This window comes from Salmo trutta, chromosome 12 (assembly GCF_901001165.1).
Source record: "Salmo trutta chromosome 12, fSalTru1.1, whole genome shotgun sequence".
Lineage (NCBI taxonomy): Eukaryota > Metazoa > Chordata > Actinopteri > Salmoniformes > Salmonidae > Salmo > Salmo trutta.
Window position 1 is genome coordinate 82,701,874 of NC_042968.1, and position 16,102 is coordinate 82,717,975.

Consider the following 16,102-nt stretch of genomic DNA (forward strand, 5'->3'; position numbering starts at 1 on the left):
CCCGCGCTGAGCATGTGTCCCTTGTACGCATGGTGCTTGGTCGACTGTTGGAGCATGACCTTTACGTCAAGGCGGAGAAATGTCTGTTCTTTCAACAATCCGTCTCCTTCCTAGGGTACCGTTTGTCTGCGTCAGGGGTGGAGATGGAGACTGATCGCATTTCAGCCGTGCGTAATTGGCCGACTCCAACCACGGTAAAAGAGGTGCAGCAGTTTTTAGGGTTTGCCAACTACTACCGGAGGTTTATCCGGGGTTTTGGCCAGGTAGCGGCTCCCATTACCTCCTTGCTGAAGGGGGGACCGGTGCGACTGCGGTGGTCGGCTGAGGCGGACAGGGCTTTTGGTAACCTGAAGGCTCTGTTTACCACGGCTCCAGTGCTGGCGCATCCTGATCCCTCTTTAGCGTTCATAGTTGAGGTGGACGCGTCCGAGGCTGGAATAGGGGCTGTGCTATCTCAGCACACGGGTAAGCCACCAAAACTCCACCCCTGTGCTTTCTTTTCGAAGAAGCTCAGCCCGGCGGAGCGAAACTATGATGTGGGGGATAGGGAGTTGTTGGCTGTTGTCGGGGCTCTGAAGGCGTGGAGACATTGGCTTGAGGGGGCTAGACCCCCTTTCCTCATTTGGACTGACCACCGAAATCTGGAGTACATTCGGGCAGCGAGGAGACTGAACCCTCGCCAGGCAAGGTGGGCCATGTTTTTCATACGCTTTGTTTCCACCCTTTCCTACAAACCAGGTTCCCAGAACGTGAAGGCAAACGCACTGTCCCGGCTGTATGATACAGAGGAGTGGTCCACGGAGCCCACTCCCATAATTCCAGCTTCTTGCCTGGTGGCACCGGTGGTATGGGAGGTGGACGCGGACATCGAACGGGCGTCACGTGCAGAACCCACTCCCCCCAGTGTCCCGTTGGGCGTGTGTACATTCCATTTGATGTTCGCGATTGTTTGATCTGTTGGGCCCACACATCACCCTCCTCTGGTCATCCTGGTATAGGTCGGACGGTGCGCTGTCTTGCGGGGAAGTACTGGTGGCCCACGTTAGCTAAGGACGTGAGGGTTTATGTCTCTTCCTGTTCGGTACGTGCACAGTGCAAGGCACCTAGACATCTGCCCAGAGGGAAATTACAACCCCTTCCCGTTCCGCAACGACCATGGTCACACCTATCGGTGGATTTCGTGACGGATCTTCCCCCGTCATGGGGTAACACCACGATCCTGGTCGTTGTGGATAGGTTTTCTAAGTCTTGCCGTCTCCTTCCTTTGCCCGGTCTCCCTACGGCTCTACAGACTGCGGAGGTTCTATTCACCCATGTATTCCGGCACTACGGGGTGCCTGAGGACATAGTGTCTGATTGGGGTCCCCAATTTACGTCTAGAGTCTGGAGGGCGTTTATGGAACGCCTGGGGGTCTCAGTCAGCCTTACCTCGGGTTTTCACCCCGAGAGTAACGGGCAGGTGGAAAGAGTCAACCAAGAGGTGGGTAGGTTTCTGCGGTCCTATTGCCAGGACCGGCCGGGGGAGTGGGCGTCGTTTATCCCCTGGGCGGAGATGGCCCAAAATTCCCTTCGCCACCCGTCTACTAATCTTACCCCTTTTCAGTGTGTGCTAGGTTATCAGCCGGTCCTGGCACCATGGCATCAGAGCCAGATCGAGGCTCCTGCGGTGGATGAATGGTTTCGGCACTCGGAAGAGACATGGAACGCTGCCCATGTACGCCACAGGCGGCAAAAGTCGAGTGCCGACAGCCACCGCAGTGAGGCCCCGGTTTATGCACCGGGGGATCGGGTCTGGCTCTCGACCCTTCACCTGCCCCTTTACCTGCCCTGCCGAAAGCTGGGTCCGCGGTTTGTGGGGCCATTCAAAGTCCTGAGGTGACTGAACAAGGTTTGTTATAGGTTACAACTCCCCCCTGATTATCATATTAACCCCTCGTTCCATGTGTCTCTCCTCAGGCCGGTGGTGGCTGGTCATCTCCAGCAGTCTGAGGTGCGGGAGGTTCCTCCGCCCCCTCTGGACATCGAGGGGGCCCCGGCGTATACAGTACGAGCCATTATGGGCTCCAGACGTCGGGCGAGGGGCCTTCAGTACCTCGTGGAGTGGGAGGGGTACGGTCCGGAGGAGCGAAGCTGGGTACCGGCGGATGACATCCTGGACCCATCGTTAATCCAGGACTTTCACCGCTTCCGTCCGGATCGCCCTGCTCCCCATCCTCTGGGTCGTCCCCGAGGCCGGTGTCGGCACGCTGCTGGAGCCGCGCATCAGGGGGGGGTACTGTCACGACTTCCGCTGAGGTCGGCCCCTCTCCTTGTTCGGGTGGCGTTCGGCAGTCGACGTCACCGGCTTACTAGTCACCACCGATCTGTGTTTCCCTGTTCGTTTTGGTTTTGTCTTAATTGTACACACCTGTTTATGATTTCCTGATTATGTTCATTATTTACCTTCTGGCTTTCCTGTTTGTCTTGTCCGTGATTGTTTCCTGTTTTGTGGTTGTTGGAGGTGTTTCTCCCAACCATGTATTATTGCTATGGGAGAAGTTTTATTATGGTTTTGAGTAAACACGTTTTGTTGGCACTCGTCCCTGTGTCCTGTGCCTGACTCCGCTACTTCTCTAAACGAAATCATTACAGGTCGTGGACAGGCAAAAGGTAAAAAGTCCAGGAGGTACAGAGTGGCAGGCTCGAGGTCAGGGCAGCCCAGAATGGTCAGGCAGGCAGGTACGTAGTCCAGAAAAACAGGCAAGGGTCAAAAACCTGGAGGACTAGCAAAAGAGAATAGAGGCAGGAGTACGGGAAAAACGCTGGTTGACTTGACTAAACAGACGCACAGAGAGACAGGAAACACAGGGATATATACACCAGGGAAATAAGCAACACCTGGAGTGGGTGGAGACAATCACCAGACAGGTGAAACAGATCAGGGTATGACACATGGTGAAATCCTTGAGCAATTTCCTTCCTCTCCAGCAACTGAGTTTGGAAGGATGCCTGTATCTTTGTAGTGACTGGGTATATTTATACACCCTCCAAAGTGTCATTAAAAGCTTCACCATGCTCAAATGGCTAGTCAATGTCTGCTTTTTCAAATGTTTACCCATCTAACAATAGGTGCCCTTCTTTGCAAAGCATTAAAACACCTCCCTGTTTTTTGTGGTTGAATCTGCATTTGAAATTCACTGCTCAACTGAGGGACCTTACAGATAATTGTATATGTGTGGTACAGAGATGAGTAGTCATTCAAAAATCATGTTAAACTTATTATGTGACTTGTTAAACCTGTTTTTACTCCTGATCTTATTTAGGCTTTCAGTAACAAAGGGGTTGAATACTTATTGACTCAAGACATTTCAGATTCACATTTGTAATTCATTTGTCAAAATTAATTACAAATGTAAAAAATAAATGGCGTGTAGGCCAGTGACAAAAAATATCAAAATGTGATCTATTTTAAATTCAGGCTGTAACACAATTTCTTGGGGACAAAGTCAAGAGAGGTGAATACTTTCTGAAGGCACTGTATATGAAGTCAGGGATCTGCTACCTCAGAGCAACTGAATAACTAGAAAACCAGCATAACACCCTCAGGGCGTGTGTGTGTGTGTGTGTGTGTGTGTGTGTGTGTGTGTGTGTGTGTGTGTGTGTGTGTGTGTGCGTGCGTGCGTGCGTGCGTGCGTGCGTGCGTGCGTGCGTGCGTGCGTGCGTAGAGCGAGATAGACAGACATCTTTTAACTTTTTGTTATACAGTATATAATCCTCTGTCATTGTGGTTCATGTATTTGTTGCCTGGTGTGGCTTCTTTATGTATTTTAAATTGTCAAATAAAATATAATTTCCATTACAACATGTAAGTGCTTTGTTATTTCATCTGACCAAGTACCCTGAATAATACTTTATTGAAATCACACCACCAACAGCACTGCCTTGGCAGAGAAAGTGCATTTCATTTAGAAGGACTGGATGACACTTTGGGGCACGGTTTGTAAAGAGGAAATGTGACCGCACTAAAATGCACAGCAAAAAGGAAACTGAGAGCAAAAGGCAACTGAAGGGATATATAACTGTCACTTAGTTAGACAAACTGCTTTGAAGAAGCAATGGAGGGGTTCAGACACCTTTCGTAGTCTTGTGATACTGCTGTGGTCAATTCAAGAGGGTAAGACCTTTTTTTATTAATATGATATAACATCGTTTGGTAGACTGGTTGTGGTGTCATTTCTTAATGACTCAAGTACTGTATCTAATAAATCATCAAATTATAAATTCAGTCAATCTTTTTAAACTCCATTTGCAAGTGCGAAACAGTGCGATCTCTAATTGTGTTTGAGGTAACTGTTGACATGTATTTGATATCTGGGAAAACAGACACCAACACACTTTAATCTCTGTCTGATGGGTAATGAATTGGCTGGGATTATCTTTTCCTTTCATCATAAATAATCAGATAGATAATGTATGTGGAGGGTGAATTAGTATTGCCATATTGCAGGTTTTTGTGTCATAAAAATGTTTTGTTTGAATTATCATCAGTAAGCAAACAATTGAATAGTGAATTGCTAAAGGCCTACTCTCAACTGGGTTTTGGGGGTTTTCATGACTATACCAATGTTCTTGTTTTAAGGTGGGGCAGGAAGCACACAAACTAAAAGCTTTCATAAAAGAGGAAGAGACATTCTTGGCTTGTTGACTGGAGCAGGGTAGCTGCCTGCCTGAGGACTAACACTCATCAGAGGACTCTGTTGGAAAGTTGCCCAACAGAATAGAGAACACAGCCATTCTTCTAAATCCCACATCTCATCACAGTCTCACTGTGCATGTGTCAACGGAGGAGAGAACAGAGAGGACTGTTAGAGAGAGAACCAGAGGAGGATGAAGTCTATCAAATTGGATCAGTCGGCGACAGTCGATGAGCTTACGGAGGCCTGCATCAAAGCATTTGGTCAGGATTACTTTCCCTTTGACTCTCTTCTGGTGTAGATAGTTGCAGACAGTACATGCTTAGATAATGTTTTCATTGTTGTTTGGTTGTATAACTGCAGTAGTTGCCTATATATAAATTATTTACACAATATGTGGCAGCTTGCCTTGTACAGTGAAGCTCATCCATGTATCTCGGTCTCTCCTCTCCTGGTAGATTATGAAGGCAGGCTGAATGATGAGTCTCTGGTCCGGATGTTTCTCATGATGCATCCATGGTACCTCTCCTCTGCTGACCTGGCCAAGAAACTCTCCAGCAAGTATCCTTTCAGATGATTGGCACACTACTGTTCTCTTAAATGTATCTCTTAAATGTAGCAGAGATTTATTTTTGCCATAATAGCGATGGGCCTAAGGATTAATAGACCAGGGGTTTCAAATGCTTTTGGTGGAAAGTCATTTTGTTCCTTAACCACACAACAGGTCACTGGAGGAAAACTGTCTGCCTGAACTCAGGTCACAAATCTGCCATCTTATCAAGTGAGTGAATACAGCATAGAAAATCATGGAGCCACAGAGGAAGAACTGCTATAGGTCTTAGTCGTGAGATAGATTCTGTGCTTGTCTATCAACATTAACACATGTACTGTAGGTACAGTATATGATTTCCCTGTAAGCAATGTGTAGGTATATGATCTCCATGTAGACATATGATCTCCGTGTAGGAATATGATCTCCATGTAGACATATGATCTCTGTGTAGGTATATGATCTCCATGTAGACATAGGATCTCCATGTAGACATATGATCTCCATGTAGGTATATGATCTCCATGTAGGTATATGATCTCCATGTAGACATATGATCTCCATGTAGGTATATGATCTCCATGTAGGTATATGATCTCCATGTAGACTTATGATCTCCATGTAGGTATATGATCTCCATGTAGGTATATGATCTCCATGTAGGTATATGATCTCCATGTACAGTGGCAAGAAAAAGTACGTGAACCCTTTGGAAATACCTGGATTTCTGCATAAATTGGTCATAAAATTTGATCTGATCTTCACCTAGGTCACAACAATGGACAAACACAGTCTGCTTAAACGAATAACACACAAACAATTATACGTTTTCATGTGTTTATTGAACACACAGTGTAAACATTCACCATGCAGGTTGGAAAAAGTATGCGAACCCTTGGATTTAATAGCTGGTTGACCCTCCTTTGGCAGCAAAAACCTCAACCAAACGTTTTCTGTAGTTGCGGATCAGAACTGCACAACGGTCAGGAGGAATTTTGGACCATTCCTCTTTACAAAACTGTTTCAGTTCAGCAATATTCCTGGGATGTCTGGTGTGAACTGCTCTCTTGAGGTCATGCCACAGCATCTCAATCGGGTTGAGGTCAGGACTCTGACTGGGCCACTCCAGAAGGCGTATTTTCTTCTGTTGAAGCCATTCTGTTGTTGATTTACTTCTGTGTTTTGGGTCGGTGTCCTGTTGCATCACCCAACTCCTGTTGAGCTTCAATTGGCGGACAGATGGCCTTACATTCTCCTGCAAAATGTCTTGATCAACTTGGGAATTCATTTTTCCGTCGATGATAGCAAACTGTCCAGGCCCTGAGGCAGCAAAGCAGCCCCAAACCATGATGCTCCCTCCACCATACTTTACAGTTGGGATGAGGTTTTGATGTTGGTGTGCTTTGCCTTCCAAACAACTCAATTGTAGTTTCATCTGTCCACAGAATATTTTGCCAGACACTCTAGGATTCTTCTTAACCTTATTGAGCATTCTGCGCTGTGCTCTTGCAGTCATCTTTGCAGGACGGCCACTCCTAGGGAGAGTAGCAACAGTGCTGAACTATCTCCATTTATAGACAATTTGTCTTACTGTGGACTGATGAACGTCAAGGCTTTTAGAGATACTTTTGTAACCCTTTCAAGCTTTATGCAAGTCAACAATTCTTAATCGTAGGTCTTCTGAGATCTCTTTTGTTCATGGCATGGTTCACATCAGGCCATGCTTCTTGAGAATAGCAAACTCACATTTTGTGAGTGTTTTTTAGAGCGCAAGGCAGCTCAAACCAACATCTCCAATCTCGTCTCATTGATTGGATTCCAGGTTAGTTGACTCCTGACTCCAATTAGCTTTTGGAGAAGTCATTAGCCTAGGGGTTCACATGCTTTTCCCAACCTACACTGTGAATGTTTAAATTATGTATTCAATATAGACAATAAAAACACAATAATTAGTTTGTTATTAGCACACTATGTTTGTCCATTGTTGTGACTTAGATGAAGATCATATCAAATTTGATGACCAATATATCCAGAAATCCAGGTAATTCCAAAGGGTTCACATACTTTTTCTTGCCACTGTAGGTATATGATCTCCATGTAGGTATATGATCTCCATGTAGGTATACGATCTCCATGTAGGTATACGATCTCCATGTAGACATATGATCTCCATGTAGGTATACGATCTCCATGTAGGTATACGATCTCCATGTAGGTATACGATCTCCATGTAGGTATACGATCTCCATGTAGGTATACGATCTCAATGTAGACATATGATCTCCATGTAGACATCTGATCTCCATGTAGGTATACGATCTCCATGTAGGTATACGATCTCCATGTAGGTATACGATCTCCATGTAGACATATGATCTCCATGTAGACATCTGATCTCCATGTAGACATCTGATCTCCATGTAGGTATATGATCTCCATGTAGGTATATGATCCTCATGTAGGTATATGATCCTCATGTAGGTATATGATCTTCATGTAGGTATATGATAAACCCCGCCTCTCCTCTCCGTACTGCACCTTAAGGTACTGGATCAGCGAGTTCCCAGCAGAGTTTGACCTGAACCCAGAGCTGGCAGAGCAGATCAGACGGCTGAAGGAGCAGCTGGCTCAGCAGGGAGAGGAGCACCAGAGCACACTCATCAACGTTGACAGTGTGTAAGTGCCCCCTGTCTTCAGCCAGGCAATCATACAAGCATTGTAGCAGCTAATCAGCCAGGCAGGCATAGTCTCCTCCACAGTGACACAGTGACAGCTTAGCATTCAATGATATAGTAGAACGGTTTTCAGAGTGCATGAGTGCATCTACATTCGGCCACTCTTGCAGTACTTCTACTGATAGTTGAGCTTCCTTTCTTATTTTCCCTAGGCCGTCATATGAGTGGAGTAGGCAGGTGAGCCAACCAGCTCAATCTGATTTCAAGAAGAGGAAGACGTCTCTCCTCTTTGATCACCTGGACTCATCTGAACTAGCAGAGCACCTCACCTACATGGAGTATAAGTCCTTCTGTAGGATACTGGTGAGTGAGTGGCCAGCAGGTGGCTCTGTTCGCCAGCTTCTTTCTGGGTCTCACTCAGGTGACTTTGCTTTTGGCTGAATTAAATAAGATAGACTGTGTGTTTGCATATTGGACATTGTTTTTAAAATGATCCCTTGCCCTCCAGTTCCAGGACTACCACAGCTTTGTGATGCATGGCTGCACAGTGGATAACCCCATCCTGGAACGCTTCATCACCCTCTTCAACAGCGTGTCTCAGTGGATCCAGCTGATGGTGCTCAGCAAGCCCACCGCCCCCCAGAGGGCTGCTGTCATCTCCCACTTTATTAGGGTCGCACAGGTCAGTCAATCAATTCCCAGTCCCAGGTCAATGAATCAACTCCCAGTCCCAGGTCAATGAATTAACTCCCAGTCCCAGGTAAATGAATCAACTCCCAGTCTCAGGTCAATGAATCAACTCCCAGTCCCAGGTCAATGAATCAACTCCCAGTCCCAGGTCAATGAATCAACTCCCAGTCCTAAGTCAATGAATCAACTCCCAGTCCCAGGTCAATGAATCAACTCCCAGGTCAGAAAAGGTCAACTACCAGGTCAGAAAGAGTCAACTCCCAGGTCAGAAAAGGTCAACTTCCAGCTCACAAAGAGTCAACTCCCAAATCAGAAAGAGTAAACTCCCAGCTCAGAAGGAGTCAACTACCAGGTCAGAAAATAATCACCAACCTGGTCTAAGAACATTTCATATTATTCTATATGTACTGTATATCCAAGACATTCCATTTAGTGTGATGTTACATTTCGTATGGTATGTATTAATGTGTTAGAATATGCTACGAATTTGAAATATTTAGGATATGTTACAAATTCCAATTTCATGTTGCTAATGTTAGCTAGGTGGCTAACGTTAACATTAGCTAGCTGGCTAGCATTAGTTAGGCTAAGAGTTAAGGATAGGGGTTAGGGTTAAGGTTACAGGGTTAGGGGAAGGTTAGCTAAAAGGCTTACGTTTAGGGTTAAGGTTAGGGGAAGGGTTAGCTAACATGCTATGTAGTTGCAAAGTAGCTAAAAAGTAGTAAGTAGTTGAAAAGTTGTTTAATAGCTGAAATGCTAAAGTTAGCTGTGTTCTGTCTTATGTAACCATATTAAACATAACATATCATACTAATTTGAGTGTCCCGGATGTACCTTTACTATCTTACTACGAGATCAGGCTGAACTACCTAGTCAGAAAAAGTCAGCTACTAGGTCAGAAAGAGTCCACTCCTAGTTAACTGAGTCATCTCCCAAGTCAGTGTGAATCATCCCTCAGATAAAGAGAAGTCCATTAGGTTAGAACTTGAGGACCACTGCTTCTCAGTGAATGGAATCCAAACTCCCTCTTGAAGCTGGTCTGTCCTGTGTTCCATGCTGTTTTTTTGTTGGCTATGTTAGGGCTAAGATGGGTAATATTTTTGTATCTGGTCTCTGTAGAGGTTGTTACAGCTGCAGAACTTCAACACTCTGATGGCAGTAGTGGGGGGTCTCAGTAACAGCTCCATCTCACGCCTCAAAGACACACAGTCACACATCAGCAACGATGTGAGCAAGGTAAACCGTTTTGATCATCATTATTTTAGTTAAGAAGAGTGAAAACATTTGCTTACCAATTACAACTAAACATTTGCATTTTGAATGTAGATCTACGTCAAAATGTGACCTATTATTTGGCTCTAGCTATGTGATGTCCAACATTGTGTGATGTCCTTATTGCCTCAGGTGTTCAACAACCTGGTGGAGCTTGTGACATCCTGTGGGAACTATAGCCAGTACCGCCAGCGCTTCTCAGAGAGCACAGACTTCCGTTTCCCCATCCTGGGCGTGCACCTCAAGGACCTGATCGCTGTGCACGTAGCCCTACCCGACTGGAGTGACCGGGAGAAGACGCAGGTCAACCTGGCCAAAACCCAGCAGCTGTATGCCATCCTCCAGGAGCTTGCGCTGATCCAGACCACGCCACCCAGCGTCGATGCCAACATGGACCTGCTCAACCTGCTCATGGTCTGGCCCTGTTGACTGATACTGTACGACTTGGTAGATTTGTTTTACCTGTTGGCATTTGATTGAACAGTTTGTGTTTGGGTCCTTTCAGGTGTCTCTGGACCAGTATCACTCAGAGGAAGAGATCTATCAGCTGTCCCTGCAGAGGGAGCCCCGCACAGCCAGGCCATTGGTGAGTGTGTGTCAGGGACACATGGACACTGATACAGACATGGACACGGACACAGACACAGAGCTTGTATGTAATCTAGAGGAAATATTAATTATTGTCAAATATTTGTTTTGGTTTGCCAGTCTACCCCAAGCCCACCTATGATAGAAGAGTGGGCATCTTCAGTGAAGCCCAAAGCTGACCCCACCATCATCAGTAAACACATACAGAAGATGGTAGAGGTAGGCTGTTCAACATATTTGAAATATGAAATGTAATTATAAAAGATGGCAATGAGAACTTACATTTGGTCATTTTTCAGTCTGTGTTTAAGAATTTTGACACTGATGGAGACGGCTACGTCACTCAGGAGGAATTTGAAATCATTAGGACTAACTTCCCATACCTCTGCAAGTTTGACGACCTGGATAAGAATCAGTGAGTATGACAAGTCATAACTATTGATGGCCAACATTTCAACTATCTTTAGATCCACAAGTCACACATAGCATCTTGCTATTACTGTAATATCAACCTTTGACCCCTCACCCTCTCAGGGACGGCAGAATCAGTCAGGAGGAGATGATCGACTACTTCACCAAGGCCAGCTCTTTACTGAACAGCAAGATGGGGTTCATCCACACATTTTCAGAGAAGACCTGCATGAAGCCTATGCTTTGCCATCACTGTAAAGGCATCGTAAGTACAATGATGCCTATGCTTCAACTGTGTACAACTCCATGTAAAAGCTATTATAAACAAAATTAAAATAATCATAAGTAAATAAATATGAAACAATTAGGTATAAACCAATTATTATGAGGACCTGTATATACAAATTATGTTACGTTACTCATATTATAGGAAGCACATATTGTGACCAGAATAGTGGATATTTTGGAATAAGGTATTTAGAGGACACCATTTTCGATGTGGAAAGATAATGGTTCTATTGGTGACATTGCTTAACAAAACAAAGAACTGACTTCCTGATCTAACATTTCCTGATGGCTTCCACCCAAACACAATAGTTCTGTTTCCTTTTTTCAAGTGTTTCTTTCTGACTCTCACTCACGTTTAGTCTGTTATTCTGAGGACACTTCATTTAATTTCCTTTCTTACTGTAGCTTAGGGTGCCCCACTTCAGGTCTGTTCTGTAATTATCATTTTGAACCAATCAAGCTGTCAGCAGCTGACTCTTGTTGACTCCTGGGAAAGCTGAAGTGACAGTTACAAGCAAGACTTAATTAACTGCTCACTGTTGACGACAAAGGCTTTGAAATTAATGCATGTGAAATTTGGATAAAAAGATTATTCAGCAATCAGTTTAATTTACAAAGTCACCATTAACCTGTCTTTTTTTCTAATGCTAAATGTGATATGTAACATATCTATTGTATTTTTCAGATGTGGGGATATTACAAACAAAGATACAAGTGTAAAGGTACACAAATACAATGATCTCTCTCGGGTATTCTGCATCTATGCACAATGTTGTGTAATGTTGACCAACATTATATTGTTTATTTGCTTATTTATATTTCAGGATTCAGTTATTTACCAGATACTCTTGCTCATTGAGACAGACACTGATTAGTGTACACAGTAAGAAGTTAAGCAGCATTCACTGTACCTCAAGCAAAACCTTTCCAAAACCTTTCCAAGACCTTTCCAAGTCACATTGTGTAGTTAAACACAAAAGCCATATTACATTGCCTATAAGAAGCCAAGGCTAGATATATAACAATACAATAGCAATGCCAGTACCAATGCTGTCTGTTTTCAGATGTAAGAGATCCAACCCCATACTACCACTCTTTTCTATTCTAGCCTGTGGGGTGAGCTGCCACAAAGATTGTCGCAGCCGCCTTGCTGTGGAGTGCCGCAAACGAACACAGAGCACCTGTCACGAATACCATTCTCCCCAACACTCCCGTTCCTTCAGTGTGCCTGCTATAGCTCAGCCGCTACTCACTGTACAACATACAGGTACAAGCACACCGCCCAATTCATCTCTCTTTTCCTTTATGTTCAAATCTTTACCTGGATGGCTCAAACTTACTGTAGTCTTGAAGCACAAGGACTGGTATAGTACTTTTTACAGCTTATTGCAATTAGGTATGGTATATTATGCCAATTTAGTGCATAATATCCCATGTCAGTAGCTGGCACAAATGAGCTTTTGCTCCTGTCCAATCTACTTGAAACATTGTCATAGTAATAAAGATGAATGGCTTACTCTCACATTAATGTATTCATATTCATAAGCCTATAAGCTTTTATACCGTAGATCAGGGGTCAGCAATAGGTGGGCCAAAATCAGTCCACGAATGATTTTATGGGGCCCCCCAACATTTTTTGGATTCTCGTTTTTTGGTCAGAAAAGACTCAATATTTGTTCAATTTAGGAAATATGTTCAACAAGTATTCCCACGAATACAAAAATAGACGTTATCATATCTCAATGTCGTCAAGGTATGAACTTATTGTTATTTTTAAGTACAATCTCTTTTTGGGCTTAGTTGTGGTCAATTTACAATGTACAAATTATTATAATTACGGCCCGTTCAGTGGCTGAGTCTAGTTTTCTACCCGTATACCTCTTGGTATACTTCAGGCCACCTGATGGCTTTCCATGAACAGACACATAGTTACCATAGTTACAGGTGTGTATTTTTATTCAGTGCAAATGCTTTTGAATGCTGCTGTTCTCCAATATGGCTGATGTGGTGCCCTTAAGACAGAGAGACTTTGTTCTCTCTCCCCAGTCATTACAGAGGAAGCTCCTGACTCCCTGGGGGATGAAGTGTTTGATGTCCACCTTTGAGGAGGTAAGAGGTGTAGGAGAATACAGGGTATATGTGTTGGAATAATCCTAGTACAAGAAATGGTCCTGGTCAGAATTGGACCATTATGCTCTGTCTGCAGGTGTTTTGAAGTGCATTTCTATATTTAGATTGCATTTCTATATTTTCCTTAGTCCACTTACTAGTTAATTTACTAGTTAATTTTTATATCAGAGTGAAGACCAACATTGAGGACAAAAACAACTGACTGCCCATGTTCCCGGCAGCAACGTCACTCTGAAGATCTCAGTGTGATGGAAACGTAATGCTCCTTCCTGTCTGAAGATAGAAAGCATGTTAGGAACATTCTAATTTTCCAGTTTAAGAGCATTTCGTCTCTAAGGAAGGATTGTTTTTATTTTCTGATTGATTCATCCCTCATCTGATTGAATCATCCTATTCTGATGGATTCATCCTTCAACATCATATTATTTGCTCACAGCTTTCACAGTAGGTAAACCTACATTATATGCATATCCCTGTGTGTATTTGTATGTGGTTCATGACTGCAGAAGATTGCTTCTCCACTAGATGAGGCTGTTTGTGTGTCACAACACTGGATAGTGTAGGCTACCACTGCTTTTTTACATTCCCTGTTTTTAGTGTTGCCCTGTTTGTGTGCTCTAGTTGAGAAAGAAAAATGTGGGAGTGGATTGTTAATGACAAGATCAATTGAGGTTATTTCCTCAACTAGACAATCCTGTGGTACAATTTAAAAGACAGACATACTATAATTATTTTAGAATATACAATTATAAATATAGTAATATCATACTACAGAAACTACTCCACAGGTTTGTTCTACCTTTATACATATGGCTCTCTCTGGGCTTCAGTGACACTGTAAAATGGGAGAGCAGCACAAATACAGGCTACATTTTAAACTATCATTTTGAAATATATTCCAAACTGATCAAAAATTATGAATGTGGTGTCATGTAAAAAATATCGTGATTTATCCTAAATAAATGTTATGCAGTTATCAGCTCTGAAACCCAGTTTAAATTCCTTATTTCCACTTTCAAACAGATTCCAATTTAAAGCATTTTGTTACAATGAACTTTTGTAGATACTGTGAGAATAAATGATACTGATCATGTTGGAGGCAGGTAACCTGGCGGCATTGGGCCAGTACCCAAAAGGTAGCTGGTTCAAATCCCTGAACTGAATCGGTGAAAGCTCTTTCCATTTGCCTCTAATTGCTCCTGTAAGCAATTAGAGCGTCTGCAAAATGACGTAAATGTTTAACACTTTGTGCTGTCCTTATTTGAACCACTCATTTTGCAAACTCACAGCCTTCAGGTGTTGATGACTCCTGCCAACTTAAACTGTGGTAGGCGACCTGGGTCCAGCTGAGGATTTGTCATCATAGTAACTCCTCACCGGGTATCCTGTAGGCTATTACTGGCCTATGACAACTGAAGCCATCTCACAATGGCTAGTCCTGTTCCTATTGTGGTAGCTTTCCCTATAGTGGAAAGTGGAGTTAGTTGAGCCAAAGGGTTAAGTTGAGCCACCCTTGTTTCTAGGAAACCAAACTGTGATGATCCTCCTCATGTCCCCTGTCACCTCATCTAAAGCTAGGCCTTAGTCTCAATAACCAGACATTGCAAACGGTTAATGATTTATAAGAAATACATGTATGAATTGTAATTGTGTGGTTAGCGATGCTCTTTTGATTGATGATCATCTGTGAAAGAGAGAAGAACCTTGTGTTTGAGTTTATGGTCACACGCCAGCAAAACCTCTTGTTATGCGGTGCCCAGTATCATTCTCGTTCTAATTATGTATATACTGACCAAAACATACAACTACAATGTGATCGTGTTTAACTATCAAATCGTTATGGTTAAGTAAAATAAATGTATATGTTTTCCTCGTTAATTGAAGAGGGTCATCTGTTCATTTCCTGATCCGAGTTTTTACAGGCAAACATTGGATGTGTTGAAGCACATGGTTTATTCAGGGTAGGGAGACATACATGTTTATATCCCAGGTTGTACTTCAAGCAGGTGAAGCACCTTTAATGACGTGTGCTGTATGAACACGTGTCTATGAACTGAACATATTGTATTGAATTTAATGCATTGTGAATGTTAATTGATCATTGTGTCAGGTCTTCCTCCCATTGGCTGATGCATTGTGGGTATGTGTAATTAAATCCTGTCATTGTTTGTTGGCATACTGCTGGGTTTTGGTTGAAGAGTACTATTTGTATATAGCCTTTTGTTGCTTTGTAAATACTTGTACAGTTTTCTGTGGCTATTTATCTTCATGTTTGCTAATAAAAGCTGTGAGCAGAAAAAAAAACATTTTCATTGTCAGCCTCAATGTTCCAATCCTACCACTGGATCAACCTCAAACATACACACAATTAAAAATGTGATCAAAGATTTAGGAAGAGCGTGGTCATTTCCTGGAGTCTGTGAAGGAAGAAACCACATGGAAAAAGTGGTAAGTTAGATCCAATAATGGATTTTCACCAAGTCAAATGAATGTGTTGAGGTTTCCTGTTGCTTGTATCTAAACCAAAGTAGATCCTTTCAATATTGTTCTATACATCAGTTGGTCTCTAAGTTTCAATATGAGGTCCTAAACCTAGCGTTAAAGTGCGTCCTTGTAGCTGTGTGGGATAACATAGGCCTTCCCTGTGGCTCAGTTGGTAGAGCATGGTGTTTGCAACGCCAGCATGTTGTGTGCAATGCCAGGGTTGTGGGTTCAATTCCCACAGAGGGCCAGTACAACAAAAAAAAATGCATAGAATATGCAAGTCGCTCTGGATAAGAGCATCTGCTAAATGACTAAAATGTAAGTAATATTGTAAAAATGTT

General features: G+C 43.3%; 1 protein-coding gene across 1 annotated transcript; it reads left to right on the top strand.

Annotated features, from left to right (window-relative positions):
* Positions 1-3,967: 3,967 nt before the first annotated feature.
* rasgrp2 (RAS guanyl releasing protein 2 (calcium and DAG-regulated)) lies at positions 3,968-15,581 on the top strand. The gene is made up of 17 exons (XM_029770021.1): positions 3,968-4,153; positions 4,619-4,936; positions 5,132-5,234; positions 5,398-5,454; positions 7,768-7,899; positions 8,111-8,261; positions 8,407-8,580; positions 9,708-9,824; positions 9,993-10,274; positions 10,366-10,446; positions 10,569-10,667; positions 10,748-10,863; positions 10,983-11,124; positions 11,833-11,869; positions 12,256-12,414; positions 13,194-13,256; positions 13,446-15,581. Exons 2-16 carry the CDS (start codon positions 4,867-4,869, stop codon positions 13,250-13,252), a joined length of 1,779 nt encoding a protein of 592 aa, XP_029625881.1. The 5' UTR covers positions 3,968-4,153; positions 4,619-4,866; the 3' UTR covers positions 13,253-13,256; positions 13,446-15,581.
* Positions 15,582-16,102: the final 521 nt, after the last annotated feature.

Coding starts and splice junctions, on each gene's coding strand:
- rasgrp2 (XM_029770021.1), top strand. CDS start 4,867: ATGAAGTCTATCAAATTGGATCAGTCGGCGACAGTCGATGAGCTTACG. Junction 5,455..7,767: donor CAAATCTGCCATCTTATCAA/GTGAGTGAATAC, acceptor CTGCACCTTAAG/GTACTGGATCAGCGAGTTCC. Junction 10,864..10,982: donor GACGACCTGGATAAGAATCA/GTGAGTATGACA, acceptor TCACCCTCTCAG/GGACGGCAGAATCAGTCAGG.